Source organism: Aulonocara sp. 'chitande type north' Nkhata Bay, linkage group LG10, assembly GCF_057382095.1.
Source record: "Aulonocara sp. 'chitande type north' Nkhata Bay isolate Kocher_YH1m ecotype deep benthic linkage group LG10, A_spYH_male_GT1.1, whole genome shotgun sequence".
Taxonomy (NCBI): Eukaryota; Metazoa; Chordata; class Actinopteri; order Cichliformes; family Cichlidae; genus Aulonocara; species Aulonocara sp. 'chitande type north' Nkhata Bay.
Window position 1 is genome coordinate 9,878,492 of NC_141353.1, and position 22,485 is coordinate 9,900,976.

The 22,485-nt window shown below is 43.4% G+C and overlaps 1 protein-coding gene across 1 annotated transcript; it reads right to left on the bottom strand.

The window, feature by feature from the left end:
* Positions 1 to 1,962: 1,962 nt before the first annotated feature.
* Positions 1,963 to 20,363, bottom strand: slc13a5a (solute carrier family 13 member 5a). Its single transcript, XM_086308043.1, has 13 exons — positions 20,118 to 20,363; positions 13,005 to 13,133; positions 12,705 to 12,841; positions 12,375 to 12,607; positions 11,596 to 11,763; positions 9,045 to 9,228; positions 8,836 to 8,958; positions 8,499 to 8,711; positions 5,038 to 5,141; positions 4,835 to 4,956; positions 4,247 to 4,408; positions 3,905 to 4,042; positions 1,963 to 3,809 (listed from the first exon to the last, which is right to left on the bottom strand). Exons 1-13 carry the CDS (start codon positions 20,361 to 20,363, stop codon positions 3,681 to 3,683), a joined length of 2,088 nt encoding a protein of 695 aa, XP_086164169.1. The 3' UTR covers positions 1,963 to 3,680.
* Positions 20,364 to 22,485: the final 2,122 nt, after the last annotated feature.

The following is a 22,485-nucleotide window of genomic DNA, read 5'->3' on the forward strand; positions in this document are numbered from 1 at the left end:
GTCACGCAGATCGCACCTTTCAGTCTTTTTCTGAAGCTGGATCTGGCGATGCCATGGATGCGACGGGATTGCTGTCTTTCTCAGAGAGTGGGGATTCTGTGAACAGAACTCGGCAATGGGTTGACAAATTGTCGGCTGCACGTTCGGACAGCTGTGAGGGCGCTGAGCCCTCTGGTCATGTTTTGAGCATGGCTGATGAGCCTGAGAGTGTGAGTGATTTGCACCATCAAGCCGGTTCAGTGACCTCTGAACGAGACTGCTTATCGGCCCCCTCGACTATCACTCAGGGAGGGAACAGACAACTCACGCCTTCCACCCACTCTGGTCCTGGCGATGTACAACCAGTCAGATCTCGTTTTGGACGCATTGTCAAACCAGTCAATCGGTTGCTCCATGTAATGTCCACTCAAGAGGTTGTTAATGATGCAAGTCAGATGATTGGCAAAGTCTCTAAGTCATTACGTCAGGCTTTTCAGTAAGTTTTTTTTATTTTCTACATTGTGGTTTCCAGTTTGGTGTATTCTTTGTTCCATTCTGGTTTTCCATTGCACCACCATGTTTGAACTTCGGTCCCGATGCGGGGACATTTCTTTTTCTGTGGGGCATGGTTTGTGTGGGGTGTAGACGGCATCCTGCATCCAGGAGCTGGTAGTGAGTTGGCGCCGCTCACTCTGCTTCATCCTTTTGGGGATACTTCTTGAGTTGGTGTGTCTATATAACCATGTCGGGTCTGTTTTCTTTTGGGTTTCTCTTTTGTTTTGTTGATTTTGGTGGATGCTGTGGGTTGTGCATCTTTAATTTTGAGTGAAATTCTGCGGGGGTGGATGTAACAGAGTTAGAAAATAGCTTAATGAATTTCCTCAAAATTGATGTGCTTTGTGAATAGTTGGAGCCACCTGGTGGACAAACACAGCAACTGCAACTGTTAAGGTTCCAAATTGCTGCACAGCGCATGCCTCAGCAAAGGAAAAAAACTCCCAAGCTGGTGGTAGGTGCTAGTGAGCGATACTGTTGTCAATTTTGTAATTGTATTAATGAAAACACCCTCATAGTGGTAATTGTCAACATGTATTTTGATTGTAAGCAGTACTAGCATGTATCCCGAAAGTTACAGGCATTTTGATGCATGGGTAGTAACTTTATTCACGAGTAGCATTTTTAGTTAGCATGCTAAGCTAATACTCGTTAGCTAGTCGGGTGCTTTTTGACTTGCACTCAGCTCTAATGCTTCTCTATGAGATTGTGATTGTTCTAATTCTTTTTAACAGAACTGAATGTTGCAGTTGCTTTGCAGATTGTTAATGAAGACTGTGTGCTGTTTTCTTTGTACCAGGTAGGCGCTGTTAAGTATAAGTTTTAATTGATGCTGTTGTATAGGAAAAAAAAATGATGAACAATGATGATTGTTTTATAATAGAAAAGCTGTTTTTATATGTTATTGTTGTTGTTGGTTAGGAAAAAGGAGAAAAATAAATAAATAATATTGCTACTATACGATCACAAGTTTGGTTTCAGCTAGAACTTTTAAAAGAAAGATTTTGTTGATGTTGTGTTGTATAAATATATCTTAGTCATTTGTTAAGTGTTATGTTTGGAAAAGGGAAAAGGAAAAAAACTCCCAAGCTGGTGAACTGAATGTTGCAGTTGCTTTGCAGATTGTTAATGAAGACTGTGTGCTGTTTTCTTTGTACCAGTTGCCAGAATAAAGAGGGAGCCCAGAGTAAGGGCAAGTCCAGCGTTGCAGTGCCGTCCTTTCTACATGGGCATATCACACCACTTGCACAATAGACTCTCAGAACAGCAACAGCTACACTGGCATCAGTTAAACTTCAGCTGATATCACTTCAATATAAAACAGACGTTTTGGACATCAAGTCCAAGCTTCTGTTTGTTTCTGTTCTAACTTTAGTTCATTTTGGAAGATTTTTGTTTAAAAAAAAAAACAGCAGAATTTACAAAAGCTGCATTTAAAGATCAATTTTTATTAATATGAAATAAAACTGTCAACAAGATGGTACAAAACTCTGAAACGTCATGTACATACAGAACACTCATCAGCTCGCATAAAAATGGTGTTATTATGTTTAAATATGAACCTTAAAAATGCGAAACATATTTAGTAATTATGCTCAAATAATTCCAGTTCACAGGGAAAATAGTTTCTTCACTGGGAATTTTCCCAGTCAGTACAGTTCTGCTGCAGCTGTGCTAGAGTCAGTCCTCCAACAGTGAAATAATCACAAAGAAAATAAAAGACCAGCAATCTGGAAGAAAGTTTTAATACAGCATCATCTGCAGAAGAATCAGTCTCATTAACATAAACTGCAGACCTGGAACAGAGCCCGGTGGCACGCCTGCTAACAAGCAGTTTCACACATTTATGATGAGCAAATAAATATCAGGACTTCAAACAAAAAGAACAATTTTAAATGACATGGTTCTTACAGACAACACTAAGTGTTTTATAATCATCCTGTTTTCACCCTCTGTTAAACTTCTTCCATGTTTCCGTGGTTTCCTCGCATTCCTCACACTGTGCTTTCATCCTCTCATTCTTCACAGCTTCTTCTGTTTCACTGCCTTTAAACAAAATAATATTACACCACTGACAGTCAGCTTTCTGCAGATGTTTCAAATTAAAAGCCGGTGATTTTTTTTTGTTGAAATTCAGGTTTCTTTCAGCTGTTAAATTTTCATCAATATGGTAAAATGGTAAAAATGGCCTGTATTTGTATAGCACTTTACTAGTCCCCAAGGCCCCCAAAGCGCTTTACACATCCAGTCATCCACCCAGTCACACACATTCACACACTGGTGATGGCAGCTACATTGTAGCCACAGCCGCCCTGGGGCGCACTGACAGATCATGGCTACGGCGACCGTGGGTCAGGGGGTTGGGAATCGCATCTGTAACCGGAAGGTTGCAGGTTCGATCCCTGGGCTCTCTGTCCGGGTCGTTGTGTCCTTGGGCAAGACACTTTACCCTACTTGCCTACTGGTGTTGGCCAGATGGCGCGATATGGCAGCCTCGCTTCTGTCAGTCTGCCCAGGGCAGCTGTGGCTACAACTGTAGCTGCCTCCACCAGTGTGTGAATGTGAGAGTGAATGAATAGTGGAATTGTAAAGCGCTTTGAGGTTCTCGAAAAGCGCTATATAAATGCAATCCATTATTATTATTATCACTGAAGAGTTCTTTTTTTAAATTAAAGGGTCAACAGGAATGTGAATGTTTGTAGTTAGAGTCCACAGTCCAGCTCAGAAAACATTTTGAGAATCTATTTAAAACTTGGGGACTTATTGTCACTGTTGTCTGGCCCTAAGATTGCTTTAAAGACACTAAGAACGAATACTGTGACCTCAGTTTGTGTGTATTTCTCTTACACCATCTGTACAAACATATAAAGGTAGATCTAGTTTTTCAATCCACCAAAGGTAACGTCGACTACATTGCTTGTGTGTGGAAGTCCATTAATTGCCATTATTACTACTTTGTAGACAGTTTACTAGAACGTGTACACGCACAATGACACAAACAACAAAATCGAGATGATGTTTCTTGTGGGTGTAACACGAATATAAAAAACAAACTCCTGGCTGGGAAATGCCAGATGCTGGAGCTGAAAGATCAAATCTGAAAAGGTCTTTATGTGCATAAATAAAGATGTGGGAGGATGTTGCTCCTATACGGGTGCAGTGACGTTGGCCCACGAGGGGAAAGTGTCCAGAGAAAACATGACCCGACCCCAGCTGTTGATGGCCAGACTAATGCAGCCGATGCCGATGATATTCATCACCACCCCTGTTTTTGCCTGTAGGGGGCACAGTGGGGGGGGGGGGGGGGCTATGATGACATAATGAATCAGAATGATTATTTCTTTCCAACTGGAAGAAATGAAGAACTCACCATGTCGGACACTTTGAGGAAACCGGAGGAAAACACAATGGCATTGGGTGGAGTGGCCACTGGCAGCATGAAGGCGAAGGAGGCGCTGAGGGTGCAGGGGATCATCACGTACAGAGGGTTCAAGCTGATGGACTGGGACTGGGTTGGGAAAACAACAGAGTCATCAACTTTACCCATAAGCTGGCTTCAATGGCTTTTTTCCTGTTACATTTCAACACTTCCTGTTTAGATGTATCATAATAAAAGTCTGTCAGTGGTTCAAGGGTCACCTTATGATATGAAACATCTGTAGGAACATCTGCAAATAACAAATATAGTCTGTGCTGGCTGTGTTTTTGGTACCATGGAAGCCAGGATGGGCAGGAAGAGAGTTGCTGTTGCAACGTTGCTTGCACATTCAGTGAAGGTGGCAACGAGCAGGCAGAGGATGATGGCGATGGCCCATGGAGGGATTGAGTGGAGCGGCGTCATCTGATCACCGAGCCAACGCGACAAACCCGACTCCTGAAAAACCAACAAGAAAAAGCCGGACTTCAGTCTGAGTCTGAAAGCAAAGGTTTCTCTGTGGTCTTTACTTTGAATGAAAACTCCATCTGGTGTCTTCACTTTTCCAAAATATATATAAGATTTACTTAATCTCATCAAACCATCTGCACTGTGCCCATACAGAGCAGAAGCGTCATTTTCATTTACTCACAAAGTCTTAGTTGTGTTGTTCTCTTGGCTATTCAAAATGTACTTTTAGTTTATTCCTTCTAAAAATATACAAACTAAGGCTGCATAAAAGAATGTAACAGAAGGCCGGAATCTGTAAATGTCTTTGAAGTGTCAGCAACTATAAATCAAGGCTGATGTAGTAAAAAAGCCTTGTGGTGCACTTGGTGGAGCGATTTGTCTTATTGGTCCTTGTTTACTCTTCAAAGGTTTTACCTCACTGCCTTTGGCCAAAGCAAAGCCGCCTCCCAGCAGCAGGACAATATTCCAGGGCATCTTCTTCTGAGTCACCTGCCAGGTGAGCAGAGAAGGGGCGGGGCCTCGAGAGACCTGAGACTCTAATTGGATCAAACGAACAATTTAAATCACGAACATAAATTGCCTTTGTGTCCCATCCACATGTTGTGTGTTTGTGGTACCTGTGTCGGAGCGCCTCCAGAAGCAGAGGTATCGCGGCGGCTCGGAGGGAAGAACAAACAACAAAACAGCAACAAACAAGGCAACGGTTGCATCTGTGACGAACCTGCAGACACAGAGAGAGAGCTCAATGCAGGATCTACTTTCATCCACTCAGCATCAAACAACAAACTAGATACTGTCACTTCCAAAGACCACAGGTGGTTCGGGAAGATTAAAGCCTTAAAGAGTTATGTTGAGTCGAACATCTGGGACTCTAATGGCTGTGCTGTAATCTGGCAAGATCACCATGGTAGCTTTTGCAAAATGGTTATGCTTATTCACTGACTCATTACGCGATGTCACGGTCAAAGTGCAAATAAGATTCTCTGTAACAGGAATAACAAAACTCGGAGCCTCCTGCTGCTTCCTGCGACTGAAGCAACAGGTTCTAGCACCTTCTAAACACTACAGTCGGTCACGGGGCTTTGAAAGAGGAACACTGTTCAGCTTCTGTTTAAAATCTGCCGAGGAGAAGATGTGACAGCATAGCAGGTGAATGCCTGATCCCAGGGTTGTATTCATGAAACATCCCAGCTGTGTGTTCAGGGTCCAGGTCATTTAATGACTTATAAACAATAACCAATACTTTGAACTCAGGTCTGGGTCAGACACAGGAGCCAAATCACCTGACCTGGTGTTGAAGGGGGAGGGGTCTAGTTTTGGTTACCTTGGACCTTTGGTTTGTGCAAACAGAGGATTTTGAAATGTTTCCTGATTACACAGGTTTACAGTCGACGTGCAGTCGCCCTCAGCTGATGTCACAGCCTGACAATAACATGAGCAGCAACTATTTTCAGTAACTATAACTATAATAAATATCTACAGTGAACTACGTCATCAATGACTGTGCAGCAACAAAGGAATTTTCCTTCAGTGAAAACAAGACATTCAGATCTCAGAGTCTGCCTGCAGCTGACTGCTTCCACACAGATGTTACCAGGCACAGGGCACGGCCTGCTTCCTGTCTCCAAATCAGTATTTCAAATAACTGAAACCCCTAAAAGGTCAAAAAGTACAAAGCTCACAGGAGGTGGATGTAGAAACATAAACCCAGTGGTTGCATGGTCACTGAGTGTGTGCAAATACCAAACCTCCGGCTGTGGTGAAACTCCTTCTCACGAACTCAGCGGTCGATATTAGACGGGAGGTGAACAGAGTCAATGACAGCTGAAGGGCTTTCACTTAAGACGGAAGAGGGAGTTAAAAAGTCCTCATGTCTAAGAAATAATGACAATAATAAAAATAATTATGAGCTTTTCCTGCAGCCTTCATCGGTGGACACAGACCTGCTGACTCGCAGGTTTCTTTGGGAGCATATTGATATTTTTCATCTTTGCTGAAAAGTTGAAGGCTAATGCTCCTTCGCTTCATCAGCAACCTGCAAACTGATGCTCAGTAACATCCAGAACTGCGACCGCTCGGAGAAAAATCGGAAAAAGTCTGAAAAAGCTTTCCAACAAAACCCTAAAGCTTCAGTCCACAGAGGGCAAACATCTGCCATCCAGCTGTTTCTTCATTTTAACGTGTTTTATGATGAAAGCTCTGAACACGAGCTCACGGTTTCTGGAAGCTTCTTCAAGACTTTGTCTCCACATTCATGCTCCAAAGAGAAAAACGCTCTGATGGGACTAAACTGTGAATTCAGTGACAAGAAAAACCCCCCAAAGCTGTTGTATTTCTCAGTTAAACTGATTATTGATGTTTTTGAATATTCTAAATGTTTCTGTTTACGTGTTAAATCTCACATTTTTCTCAGAAACTGAGGATTTTTTTATTTCCCGTCTCGGCCTTAACAACAACACGACAGAAACAAACAGGTCGATGCGTGACGTCTGCGCTACTCTCGCTGGTCATGTGACCCCACCGGGAGTTTATGAATGAACAGGAAAGTCATGTCATGTGTTGCCAATTTCCCACATGGTTAAATACGCATGTGTGTTTAGCTGTGGTGGTGCTGGTCGGGGTTTAAAGTCAACTTTAACGTCTCAGAGTTACAAAACATACATTTACAGATTAAAAATCTTCCTGTATGAGTCAGACAGACAGACTCTGCTTCCTTATTTATGAGCTTGTGCTATACTCACATACAGTCAGACATATATGATTTCTGATACTGCAGAAGCGAAGCAAATAAACGTGACAACCCTCAGGCTGCTGCTTGTTTCTGTGATTTTGTTCTGGACGTTTTCTCAAACGCAGAAACTCTGCAAAGTGCAACAACACGAACACTGTGCAGGCGTCAGAGAGTCGCAGCTGCAGGCAAAGAACCGACTACACGGAAAAGCTTCTAACTATTAATATAATCTAATGGATTAAATACATGGTTAACCTAATTTGGAAACCAGTGAGTCCAGTATCACCAGCTGATACACTAAAATTTAATTCACAAAAACTAATCATGCAAATGCTGCTGAAAGGGTTGAATAATAAAAGCTGAGATAATAACATTTAATTGAAAGAAAAATCAGACTAACTAGGCCCGATGTGCGGTGTGGAGGTGAGCTCAGTTCATGCCTCCTGCATTTGTGTAACACGGGTCAAAGCTGCAGCTGTGACACTAAAGTCCAGCATTTGTACCCAGGACACGTCCAGTGTTTGTTCCTCGCCTCTGAGTCCTGTTTATTCTGGGAGTTTGCCCCGAGGCAGGCCCTTTCTTTCCATCTCACATTACTGCAGGAACAGAGACGAACACGTGAAAGTTGGACCTCAGAGTTTCTGCTCAAAAAAACTCAAAACACCCCTTTAAAGGATCATTCCAGTGCTTCACAAAAGATCTACTTTCAGTTTGAAAATGAGACTTAAATCCAAATTCTTATATTTTCATTTAACACAATAAACAAATGAATAAACTACAAGCTTAGAAAGTTGTTACGATAACGTGGAGAGGCAGATTCATCTAAAAACATGAACCAGAACAAGAAAAGTGCATTTTAAAAAAAACACACCTTGGAAATAAAACAGGACGTAATTTAAAAAGGAAGTAATCTGGTCTTTTTTTAATGACACTATTTGACCAATAGAGCGGCTCCTGTGTGAAACTCAGATGTTATTCTGTTGGGTGATGTTCGTCGCCTGGTTACAGCTTCCTGCTGCTAAAGTAACACTGGCAGAAAGCTTGCAGCAAACCCTCCGACCCTGAGCGCTGTTAAAGCCGAGAGCTCGCCGACCCGGCCGAGCGGGTAACACTGGATGAGCAGGTGTCAGTGACCTGCCGGTCACAGCTCGTTGGCCGAGGAGGCTGGGCCCTCAGAGTCTCAGTTAGTCTGCTTTATTAAAAGGCTGAGATGGCGGTGGAGATCTGGGCGGAGCCACGCACGAGGACGTGACTGATTTGGGTTTGGTCTGCGCCGCTCTCTGAACCGCCCAAAACACTAAAACAGCTTCAGCAGCGAGCACTCATGAAGGTTTCGCTGGTACTCACTCAGCTTTGGAGTTGAACATGTGCGTCGCCCAGCCGTCCATGAAGCGCGGGTCTCGTGTGAACCACAGCGCCACCATGAGGATGAAAAGTGCCAGAACGCTGAACTCTCCGTAGCTCATGGGTCCCAGACGGGAATGCTCGTCCCTGATGACCTGGTATGCTGCCCGCTCTTTCTGCGACTTGACCGCACCGCAACCCCACGTCTTCCTCAGGCTGTGGTGCACAAAAGCAAAAAAACCCAATCATGTTTGTAACTGTAAAGTTGAGTTGTGGGAGCTGTGGGAGCTGTGGGAGATGTCACAGTAATGTTGGGGTTGTGTTTTGGTGAATGACTTACTTGCAGCCCACGTAGAGGAACTGCAGCCAGAACCAGGCCAGGGTCAGCGTTAGCACCATGGTGGGGAAAGCAAAGGCAAACCAGGAGGCAAAGTTGATCACGTCACCGTTCTGAGGGAAGAGCCTGCGAGGAAGAAACAGGAAGTTGAGAGTCAGGCCTCACAGGACACGTGGTCACATGATGTGGGTGCCGTTGCTGTGAGTTCGTACTGGTTCATCTGTCCGATGAGGACCAGGTTTGGCCCGGTTCCTGTCAGGGTAGCGATGCCTCCGATGCTGGCGGCGTAGCAGACCGACAGTAGGAGGCCTTTACTCATCCTCCTCGTCTCCTCCTCCACGTCACTCAGCTCCTCCAGCTCCATCTGACAGAAGTTGCTCTCCACGGTCACGACCGCTGAAAACAGTTAACAGTGTTAACCAATGAACCTATTACCCACAACAGCTACTGAGCGAACACTCACATTTATCTGAATGTATTCTCCACGTTATGTTTGACTCTTTATTTCTGATTTGGACTCATTTAGATAGATTGATTAAATCTTTATTGTGAACATGTTGAAAAAGTACAACAACATAGAAACAAAGCAAAACAAAAGGAAAACGAGCAACCACAACTACAAATAACTTTCATGTTCAAAAAGGAGCAGGAAGAAGCATAAGCTCATATAATCCCATACATATATACATATATACATACACATTTATATACACATTTTCAATAACCCCAGTAACACCTCAAAGGATACACAACCTACAGATATGATACATGAAAGTATTGGACAAGAACAGCCGCTCAGATCTCCACCTCCTCCCTGTACGCTGTAAAAACCAACATCCTTAAACCGCTGTTTAAACTGCGCCATCCTCGGACTTTGCTTCATATCTTTACTTAGTCTGTTGCACAGCTTCACTCCACACACAGAGATGCAGAAACTTTTTAATGTTGTACGGATACGAGGATGTTTTCAATTTAATTCCCCCCTCAAATTGTGTCCCCGTTCCCTTCTAGAAAACATTTTTAGAATATTGTCAGGAAGCAGGTTATTTATTGCTTTATACATAATGTGTGCTGTGAGAAAATGAACCAGATCTGTGCATTTTAGAATTTTTTGAGTTTAAGAATAGTGGATTTGTATGATCTCTGTAACCAGTTTTATGAATTATCCTTATGGCCCTTTTTTGTAATATAAAGATTGATGATAGCGAACATTTGTAAGTATTGCCCCAAACCTCTGCACAGTAATTCAAATACGGTGCAATCAGGGAACAATAGAGAATGTGGAGTGTTTGTGGTCCAGAATGTGTTTTACTTTACTCAAGATTGAGACACTTCTTGAAATTTTGTTATGTACATGATTTATATGAGACTTCCAGTTTAATTTATCATCTATAATCACACCAAGAAACTTATGTTCAAGAACTCTTTCAGTTCCACACCATCTATATCAGGGGTCCCCAATCCCAGTCCACGAGGGCCGGTGTCCCTGCAGGTTTTAGATGTGTCCTTGATCCATCACAGCTGATTTAAATGGATAAATTACCTTCTAAACATGTCTTGAAGTTCTCCAGAGGCCTGGTAATGAACTAATCATGTGATTCAGGTGTGTTGACCCAGGGTGAGATCTAAAACCTACAGGGACACCGGCCCTCGTGGACTGGGATTGGGGACCCCTGATCTATATGAATCTGCACTTGTGCCTTTCTAAGGGAATTCCCAAATAAGATTATTTTAGTTTTACTTAGATTTAGCGAGACAGCTGGGATTGGCTCCAGCGCCCCCCCGCGACCCTGAAAAGGATAAGAGGTAGCGAATGGATGGATGGATGGATGGATGGATGGATGGATGGATGGATGGATGGATGGATGGATTTAGCGATAGTTTGTTCCTGTTAAACCATTTTTCAGTTTTGCACATTTCTGATGTAATTGTATCCAGCAGCTCCTTATTTTCCCCCCAGAACAAAAAATATTTGTGTCATCTGCAAATAATACTAATTTTAATATATCAGATGCCTTACAAATATCATTTATATAAATAATAAATAACTTTGGACCCAGTACAGAGCCTTGTGGAACACCACAAGCATGATGAGGAATGGACACCCAGCTTCACAAATAGTTTCCTGTTACATAAATAATTTTTCACCAGTGCAGTACAACCCCCCTGATCCCATACCGTTCCAGTTTATTAATTAATATGTCATGATTGATTGTGTCGAATGCTTTCTTGAGATCCACAGATACTCCAGCTGCATACTGTTTCTGATCTATAGCACTTGTAATCTCGTCAATTGATTCGATTAATGCCAGAGATGTTGATCTTTTTGATCTGAATCCATATTGACTGTCAGAGAGTAATTTATATTTATCTAAGAATTTGTCTAATCGTTTATTAAACAGGTTTTCTAGGATTTTGGAGAATTGTGGTAGTAAAGAAACAGGCCTGTAATTTGTGAAGTGGCGTCTATCCCCGGTTTTGTACAGCGGCACAACTTTAGCATTTTGTTTGGAACATTCTGAAGTTGCAAATATTGAGAGGCCCTACGATTCCTTCGATGACCTTCTTTTCTTTAACAGTGACAGAACAAGCATTCCTCCCTCAGGCTACTTCAGCCATTTGGACAGTTGGTCCAAAGGTTGTGACTCACTTAACTCAGAAACAAAAACGTTTGATTACAGCTTTTTCTTCAAGGTGATTTCTGTATCTGCTCATCTGTCTGTTTCCCATAGATGTCAGGTGTCCTTGCCTCTGTGGACTTACCGGGACTGCTGCTGCTGTCTGATGGAGGTTTGTCTTGTGGTGCTGGTTTGACAATCTCCTTTGTATCCATCTGACCCAGTGACACCACTTTATGCTCAGGCAACATGTTGTCTTGTAGGTCTCTGGTTTTCTCTGAGTTGCCTTGAGTTTGGGTTGATAGATTCAGACCTGAAAACAAACCTATAAGTTAATACCTCGGGGTCAGACTACAGAGGAATATTTGAGCTGTCTCATGCAGTGTTAGTGACGACATGTTTAGGGTTTTCACATCAATACCAAAGTGACTTTTCTTCCTCTTTCCTTTCTTTAATGCTTTCATTCAAGCAAACTTTATCAGACTCAGCCTGACTGTTTCCCTGAACGAGGACCTATTCTGTACTTTGTATTCAGGGTCTTGACCAGAGTTTCCTCGTGATTCACAGTTATTATTCTGACCACTCATGCACCCCCTCAATTTATGGTAAGTCTGAAATAAGCGTCTCTTGAAGGCCACCCTCTCTAACAGCTCACTTTTTGGAAGCCTGCTGAGGGGCAGCACCTGTACTACCTCAATGTTCTGTTAAATGAGAGAAAATAAGGAAAGGCAGAATAAGGCCACTTTAAAACCTGTCTCACAAAACTGCTAGCATGTAGTCTGTGATAGACCAACCTGACAGGTGCTCCACTGTCTTTGTAATGCAGTACGTTTAGTACTTTATCAGTACCTTAGAGGAATGCTTTTTCTGGCATCGCTTCCATGTGGTTAGAAAGTAGCTATATGCCAGAAGCCTACATCGTACCTATCTCCATCATGTTTGGGTTAACAGCTTGAAGGATGCTGATGGTTTTCTCCTGATGCTCCTGAGGTAGTGCCTCACTCCTGTTCTTACTCTTGGCCGAATGCTCAGGGTCTACGTTACTGTGGAGCTGATCCAGGACGGCCTGGACGATGGGAACCATCATGGCGGTGGTTGCCGTGTTGCTGATCCACATGGACAGGAAGGCCGTCACTCCCATGAACCCCAGCATCAACCTGTGAGGGGAAGGGATTGGATTAAGCCTGAGAAACAGGGGAAGTGATCGGCTTCCACTGCAGCCCTGTGGGGACAGATTAGGTTCAGCTGACTCACAGGGCAGGTCGGACTCCAACTATCAGCAGCACCCGGAGCGCGATGCGTTTGTGGAGGTTCCAGTGCTCGACGGCTACGGCGACCATCAGGCCCCCGACAAACAGCATGTTGGTGTCCTTCAGGTACTGCATACACACCTGGACAAAAACAAGGAGGAGACAAAATAATGGAAATACAAAGTTAGCATGCAGCAGGACAAAAAAAAATCAGTTTGATAATTCGGTATCATTATTTGTATAAATGTACATGTAAAGTTGTAGTACCAGATGTAGTATACGATGTGTATGTGCACGGTCTTACTTCTTTGGACTCCATGATGCCCAGGACGGGGAAAAGGATGGTTGGCAGCAGCGCTGTCACCGCCAGCGGCAACACCTCCGTGCACCAATATACCGCCATGAGGGCTATGACATAAGCACAGGCTGCCTCCTATGCACACATCAGAAAACACGTCCAGGTCAAAATGTAACCTGAAACCTGCAGCTTTAACACAACATCCACAAGATGTGAACAAATGGGTGTTTCAATGCACTAACGTAGTGTTCGTATAATACAGCAGAGGGCGCTAATGCTCCAGTGGCTGTTATTAAGCTTCTGCAGAATAAATGATGGTTAAACAAACAAACAAACAAACAAACAAACAAACAAACAAACAAACAAACAAACAAACAGACAAAACTTTCAGACAGATGCTTCAAATGGACACGTGTAACCGTGACTGATCTCACAGGTGTAACGTGTTACGCAGTAGCGTGCTAGCGCTCAGACCACGTTTTTGCAATTAGCTTTCTTCTCTGTGTATTAGTAAAATGTTACTCGCATTTTTTGAGTCTTTCGTTGTGACAAAAGAAAATTCATCCAGCACTTTGCTGCCAACAGAAAACATCCAGTCCAGTTTCACTGCACATGTTGAGCTCAGCAAGGATGATATTTATGTAAGCTTACTTTACACCCCCCTCCCCCAAGGGAGGAGGTCTGGGTGGATGGCTGGCTCTCCAACACACAGACTTAAAAGGTAAACGTGCTCTTCTACCCCACGGGACCTCTCAGAGCACCTTACTATTCTTTACTGAGGTCTATTTAGCCACAAAATGGTAGGAATGGTTTGTAATACAGTAATTTTTTATTTTTTTTACACTGAAATATTTTGGAAAATAGAGTGTGTGCTGTGACATGACCTCACTTCCAGCCTCTGCTTGTTTTTGGAACAAACGCACAGGAAATTAGTATCTATGGTTTTGCTGTAGTCGTTTCTGACACTGCTGCACAGAGTCAGCAGATGAATCAAAGGCTTAATTATCAAATAGAAATGTTTCGGCTCTCTTCTTGCTTTTGTGTCTGAATGACATTTAAATATTAAATATATTTGTATGTATTTCTCAGTTTTTTATTTATTCTTGCTGTTTTACTATTTATTGTTTAATCTGGCACAGTTGGTGTGGAGCACCCACAACTGTGTTACATGGGCAATGACAATAAAGGGCTATTCTATTCTATTCTATTCTATTCTATTCTATTCTATTCTATTCTATTCTATTCTATTCGAGTCTATTAATCTAACCAAACTCTGTCTAACTGAGGCTTGGAGCAGGATCACACACCTCTAAGCTGTCAGGTTTAAACCGTGACGCTCTTTTCACTTTCCAGCCTGTCGATACCCAAAACTGTAAAAACACGTTGAAGTTGTTGTTGTAGAAGAGGAGATGTGTTGATCAGGACTCAGAGGGCTTAAGGTGCTGAACCCAACACGTGTCAGGATTTACTAGTACTGTACCCACCTCCATACATCGAGCTGGTGGAAACTTGTAATTCTGAGGAGACGGGGGAAGAGTGCGTGACGATGAGGGGAAAGATTGTATTTCTTTCTATGAGCAGAGCCCCAGAGGCTGCTGGGAGTCTGCTGACAGGACCCACTGAGTCCAAACAAAGTGAAAGACAATGAAACCTGCAATAACACTGTGAGCAAGTCTGGGAAACGTGACTAAAGTCTCAGACGTGGACCCTGCTGTCACTGGTTAAGGATTTCCTTCGTTGTGTTTTCATTAACTCGTTGTGTTTGTTTCCCCAATAGCAGCTTTACATCCCACACCAGATGTTATTTCTTTACATCCAGATGTTGTATTTCAGAGGACTGATTCATTCATTCACCCTCCAAACTTTCATAAAGGTTTTAGTCCTGTGATCAGGTGACTTCGTTATTTATTCTGTTCAATTCAATTCAATTTTATTTATATAGCGCCAAATCACAACATAAGTCGCCTCAAGGCGCTTCATAGATACAGAGTGTTGAGACTAGTAGTTAAACATATGCCATTTTATGACCAGTAGTCAATGTAGTAAATTAGGTTAACAGCTGTAGGCCATATATTATCCTTTAGTTCTGATGGTGTGCTATGTATGTAGTTTAGTCTTTATTATACTCTTGAATAAAAGAAACATAATCATTTTGTAGTTCATTAGATAAAGTGTGCATTACTCTGTATCCTTGATCGGCTGTGAATGTCTTACACTGTTTTCTTGAAATGTTTTATTGCTGAATCATATGAAGAAGGTTGTAAGCAGGGGACTTGGTGTCTGGGGAGAAGAGATAAAACCACATTCCTTACCCCCCTTCCTACTTCACACAGAAAGACAGGGAGGCAAGGTCAGGAGCCAGGCTCGCTAAGAATTAGAAAAACATGTGAAGATGCAGCTTTTAGGACAAGGAGGGGGGCTGTTACTAGCTATAAAAGTCTGTGAAAGTTGCTACCATTTTGAGACATGCTGTTGACCCTCTGCAGGCATCTCTCCCGTCCGGACGCTGTAATGCTCTGATTGTTGAATTGTATGGAAATAAAGAATTGTTGATTGAGCATTTATACACCGAGTATTGTCCTTCCTTCAGCCCAAAGATTAAAAGAATTGGGAGATTTTAACAACTTGGTGCCGTGTGACCCGGATCTTTGGCGTGCTGAGGAGGTGCAGCCCAACAATCATATGACCCCCTATGAGCAAGCACTTTGGCAACAGTGGGAAGGAAAAACTCCCTTTTAACAGGAAGAAACCTCTGGCAGTTATTAGCTGTTTGGGAACTTCCCATGATGCATTGAGCCTTTCTCCTCTTTTCTCTCCTTTCCAGCTGCAGACGGCTGCCCCTCCTGCCCCTTGGCTCTGCTGGACGTCTCTTCCTGTCAAAACTGGATTCTTCTTCCTCACCTTTGCCACGTACTGCTGATAGAGGATGTCTCTCAGATATTGTAATTTCTTTATATTTCTTTATCTGATAATATCATGTTTGGTGACATCATTGTTGTACATTAGCAGTATATAAATACAATTTAATTCAATCTTTGGAGGGATTTTATAATCAGAATCATCAGAATCAGAATACTTTATTGATCCCTGGGGGAAATTATTTTTTGTTACAGTGCTCCATTATAAATCAACATAAACCAACATTAAGACAAGACAGACAATACACTAACTAAGAATAGTACAATATATACATATATATACATACATACATACATAAGTCACTCATAAATAAATAGCTGGAAAAGAAACGTGTAGCTGTTGCAGTATACAGTGTGTTAAGTGGATGAGTTGCACAGGCAGGAAAGATTTCCTGTGTCGTTCAGTGGTGCATCATGGGTAATCTCAGTCTCTCACTGAACGAGCTCCTGTGACTGACCAGCATGTCATGGAGTGGGTGGGAGGTGTTATCCAACATTGTCTTTATCTTGGACAGCATCCGCCTCTCCGACACCACCTTGAGGGAGTCCAGCTCCATCCCCACAACATTGCTGGCCTTACGGATCAGTTTATTAAGTCTGTTGGCATCTGCGACCCTCAGCCTGCTCCCCCAGCATGCAACAGCATAGAGGATCGCACTGGCCACCACAGACTCATAGAAAATCCTCAGCATTTTCTGGCAGATGTTGAAGGACCTCAGTCGCCTCAAAAAATAGAGACGACTCTGGCCCTTCCTGTAAAGTGCTGTGGTGTTTTTAGCCCAGTCCAGTTTATTGTCAATGTGTACTCCAAGGTATTTATAGTCCTCCACAATGTCAACACTGACCCCCTGGATTGAAACAGGGGTCAAGTGTTTCCTGGTCTTCCTGAAGTCCACGATCAGTTCCTTGGTCTTTGCCACGTTGAGCTGCAGATGATTCTGCTCACACCACGTGACAAAGGAGTCGACCACAGCCCGGTACTCTGTCTCATCATCCCTGCTGATGCATCCAACCACCGCAGAGTCATCAGAAAACTTCTGAAGATGGAGGTCTCTGTGCAGTGGCTGAAGTCTGTGGTGTAGAGGGTGAAGAGGAAGGGGGAGAGGACAGTCCCCTGTGGTGCTGATCACCTTGTCAGACACACACTGTGGGAGACGTACATATTGTGGTCTTCCTGTCAGGTAATCAACAATCCAGGACACCAGAGAAGCATCCACCTGCATCGCTGCTAACTTATCACCCAGGAGGGTCGGCCTGATGGTGTTGAAAGCACTGGAAAAGTCAAAAAACATGACCCTCACAGTGCTCGCCGGCTGGTCCAGATGGGTGTAGACACGATTGAGCAGGTAGATGATGGCGTCCTCAGTTCCGAGACGAGGCTGATAAGCGAACTGAAGGGGATCCAGATGTGGTCTTACTATGGGTCGCAGCTGGTCCAGGATGAGCCTTTCCAGGGTCTTCATGATGTGGGAGGTCAGTGCCACGGGCCTGTAATCCTGGGGGCCACTGGGACGAGGCGTCTTTGGTACAGGGACGAGGGACGATGTCTTCCACATCACCGGGACCCTCTGCAGACTCAGACTCAGCATAAACAGTTTATGAAAGACTCCACACAGCTGGGGGGCACAGGCCTTGAGGACAAGGGGACTCACTCCGTCTGGTCCAGCAGACTTGCCTGAGTGAAGTCTCCTCATTTGCATCTCAACCTGGTATTGAGTGAAGGTGATGGGTGGGGGAGGGGTGTCAGGAATCTCACAGGAGGCAACATGTGAAGAGAGAGGCTGGCACAGTGGTGTGGCTCTGGATTCCAGGCTGACTGCAGGTGAGGTTGTGGGGGTGGGAGCAGACACTGTGGTGTCGAATCTATTGAAAAACAGATTCAACTCATTGGCTCTATTCTCACCTCCCTCAGCTCCCCTGCTGTTGGTTGGCCTAATCTCTAATAATCTGATTGCATCAGTCCTGATCACATCGGGCACCAAGCAGCCTTCGACCTGCCAACAGTCCAGCTGCCCTGTGCAAAGGCCGGACTGACTGCTGTGTGAGTGACGAAGAGCTGCTGCGAAAAACTACCAGGAATCCACGAAAACGCCTAAAAACTGCAAAGTGGACGAGATGTTTGGAGTGTGAAATACACGACAGTGTGAAATCATTTTCAAATGAGTTTAAATAAACCCCCCAAAGTCTTCTCAGGTTTGTAGAAATGCACTCTGTGTTTTCAGAGAGCGTCTCCGTGACCTTTCAGACCGTCTGCAGTCTGTTTGTCAATCAGTGACAAGAAACTGTGAAAGAAGCTGCTGTGCAAACACGCAGCGGCTGCACATCAGCGCAGCGCTCAGGTTATTCATCACCGAAGCATCGAGCTCACAACGGCCAGTGACAGGAAAACAAAGACACTGTTTCTATTACACACACAGCTGCAGTTATTCCAAACTTTCATGAGCTCTTATCTGAGAGCAGATTATTAGGAACGCCTCTGCTGTGAACACTTTTACAAAACTTCAGCGTTTCCAGAAAATCTGCTGTTTGTTGTTTTTCAGCTCACGCTGAGCGCAAATCAGAACAAAGGTTCAAAGGTTAACTAACTAAGGTTAACTAATACACCTGAGGAGAGCAAAATATTAGCTACCTCCCGTGTCTTCATTTTGACCTTGGTTTCTAAATCAAACCCAGTAAAGAGTAAAAGGCACTTTAGTGCAGGGCTGTCAAACTCAAATACACAGTGGGCCAAAATTCACAACTGGAACAAAGTCGCGGGCTAACGCTAATATTTACTGAAAAACAAAATCTTCCTCCTGATATAAGAATGAATCTTTTCTTATGGACACGTTTTGCTGGAAAACTGAATATGGAACAAGCAAAGCTTAATACTAAACAATATATATATTAGCTGTATAGCAGTAGGCCAGCTCTGATAGTAATTTGGTGTGGCTTCGAGGGCCAAATGTAATTAGGCTGCGGGCCACATTTGGCCCGCGGGCCAGAGTTTGACACCTATGCTTGTGTAAAACTGAGATCAAAATAAAGTAGAAAACGATGATGAAACAGCGACACAAGGCTGATTGTCCGATCGTAGAGGTTCTTTCACACTCTGAGTTTATGTTGGTATTTATTCACGTGTTCACTAAACTGCTAACTTTAACTAATCATACAGAAAACTGGTCATTTTAAACACACACGGGTATGACATCAGTTAGGCTGGTTCACTGCTGCATTACAGTCTCAGTAAACTGGCCATTCATACTGGTTAGTGCTCAAACGCTTGTAAACAGCACTTATTGATGTGTTAGTGATCAAAACCAGGTGAATGTAACCAGTTTCGTCTCTGTCCTGATAAACTGGTGACTTTCACTGGTCATTGTTCGGGAAACTTGATCTCTTTAGACTAAACTGGTTGCTCAAACACGCTCTGAAACTTTTAGGATGTACTAGTTAATAAACTGCTCAGTAAACTCTTAACTGGAGTTGGTAATTTCTCAGAAAACTGGCTATTTAAACTGGTTGCTGCTCAGTTTAAACTGGCAGGTTCTCATTAACAGCTTGATTAAACAGGTTTGTTCTCTGGAGTGTAAATCAATAACTTGAACTGGTCACTGTTTCAGAAAACTGATTATTTAAACAGATTACTTAGATGAGTGCTGATTGGTTGAAAGTTTGTTCTTGGTAATATTTAGACCAATAAGTGCTCATTAAACCTGTAACTATGCTACACTAGTTCACAAATAGCAAAGTCGGCAGAAGCTACAGCAGTAGCAAGAATGGAGGAGAGCTGGTTAGTGTTCAGTTTAATAAAAAAAACAGAAAATAATAATTTTGTAATTAAATTATTTTAATCATCGTTCTTCAAATTTGATATTTAGATCACTTATGTTACACTGGTAGGTTGGAGGTGATCTGTTTGGGACTTTTAGGCTGCATTGCCAAACTGACTCTTTGTTGTGCCATAAACTGGTTATTTACACCAGTTAGTACTAACCCGAGCACTTCTCTGTGAGATGGTTATTCAGGACAGCTAGTACTCAGTAAAGTTGGAAGTATAACTGGTTACTTGTCAGTTAACAGGTTAAAATGAGTTTGTCCTGTACATTGGTTCACTGGTAACTTTAACCAGTCATTGTTCATGAAAACTAGTTAAAGTGCTCAGTGAACTGGTCACCTCTCAGTAAACTGGTGGGTTAAACTGGTCAGTGAAGCGTCTCACCGTGGTGCTGACGGCGAGCGGCAGCAGGAGGAACGGGCTGCAGACGAGAATCACGACGCCCTTCAGCCTCCAGACCTGTCGCAGCATTTTCACCCGCAGAGGAAGAACTGACATGGCTGATGGTGGTGATGAAGATGAAGATGAAAACAAAAAGTCAGTGCTGAATGAAGCTGAATCGGTGCCTCGCAGCTGCGTCCTGCTCGCAGGCTGCTCCCGGGTTTCTCTCTCACTCTGTCTCTGGCACATTTGTGATGCATTTCACAACACTAAATATTAACTTTATGTGTGTTACAGCACACACACACACACACACACACACACACACACACACACACACACACACACACACACACTTTATCTAAACTCTCAGCAGAACAAACACTGAAGTGGAAATCAGATCCGTTTGCGTCAGTCTCACCTGTTATCTTGCTGCTCGGGGTCAACACATCCGAGCACTTCTTCATCCTCACTGTGCCAGCACTCGGATGGATCACATGAAAAGCGGAGCTGGATAAAAGTTCAACATTTTTAAAATGTTTAAATGAAACAAAGGACATGTTGAAGAATAAAAATATAGTTAAAGAAAAGTAGCCTACTGTCCAGGATCAATTTTTTTTTTATCCATTAATGTTTCATAACCAATTCGATTTAAATGAGAAAAAAGGATTAGATTTAAGGGGGAAAGACATCAGACTGAGACATAAACACAGACAAACCACGAAAGAACCCTTAAATGTCTAGATCCAAAGACAAGAGACACACAAACAAAGAAGTTGACTCTCCACCTTTTCTTTTTTTAGAACCAAAGAAGCATCTTAGGCTAAAGATGAAACATCTCCACAAACTTAAAGACGTCCGTCTGCTTTCTTTGTTCAAGCTCTTGAGACTACCATCACCTGGAGGAGTGAGAAACTACAGACATCCTGTGTGCTTACATAGCCTTTGTCCCAGACTTGATGTTCTTACATCTGCTTGTTGGACTTTGGACTACTTTCTAACCACCATTGGATGTTGCTTTTTATGTTTAGCTCTGCCTGTCTGTAGTGTACGCTTTCTGTCCCGTTGACTGTTGATTATGTCACAAGGACATTAAAATTGTACTTACAGTCAAACTCCGGCCCTATTGATGCTCCCATCCAATGGCATTGAGAGAAATGGCACTGAGCCCCCAATAGACAGTAGGGTGTAGTCCAAGCAAATATACACTGCTCAAAAAATCTCAATGGGAGAAAAATCAGGCAGGATCTCTCTACTGAAATGGACTGGGCAACGTGTTCGGCACTAAAGGGCGTCACATCGTTTGATGGAAAATAAAATGATCAAGAGGGCTGAATTCAAAGACACCCGAAAAATCAACGGCAGGTTAGTTTGTTTTGCTGAAATTTCATTGAAGCAACTCCAAAAAGTACCAGTTTGTTTGCATGCCTGACAATGTTGGGGCATGCTTCTAATGAGACAAGGGATGTTTAGGGAGAGCTCATCGTTGACCTCCTGGACAGATGAACTAAAAAGTCCCAGAGGTGTTCGACTGGATTAAGGTCTGGCGAGTGCAGGGGAAAGTCAGTGGTATTAATTCCTTCATCCTCCAGGAACTGCCTGCATACTCTCGTCACATGAGGCCGGACGTTCTCATGCACCAGGAGGAAACCAGGAACCATCAGCGCAGGGTCTTACAGTGAGTCCAAGGATTTCATCCCTGATACCTAATGCCATTCAGGATGTTGTTGCCTGAGGATGTCTGTGTCTCCCAACATGGATATGCCTCCCCAGACCATCACTGACCAGCACCAAGCTGATCACACTGAAGGATGTTACAGGCGTGGCTTCTCTGAATGTGCTCAGGGTGAACCTGCTGTCACTATGAAAAGAACAGGGCACCAATTCTGGTATTCTATGGCAAAATGCCATTCGGACTCCACAGTGCCAAAAAAGGAGCACAGGGGCCATAAGAGCACATTGGACCCTCAGGCCACCCTCATGAAGTTATCTGTTTGGTCAGAGACATTCACACCAGCAGCCTGCTGGAGCTCCTTTTATAGCTCTGGGCATGCTCATCCTGTACAGAGTATATACCAGACCCACTGATGGGTTAAGGCCTTCTATGGCTCTGTCCAGCTCTCGTAGGGTAACCGCCTGCCAGCTGGAATCTCCTCCATGCTCCTCAGACTGTTGGGAGACACAGCAAACCTTCAGGCAATGGCACGTATTCATGTGCCATCCTGGAGAATTGAAACTAGCCCCCCCCCCCCCACACACACACACATTGACCAGATCAATATCCCAGCTTGATATTATGCTCCAATTAAACAGTGTTTCTAAAATCATGACCCCCCCTTTATTCCTGTCACCATGCTTGAAATCAGACGCC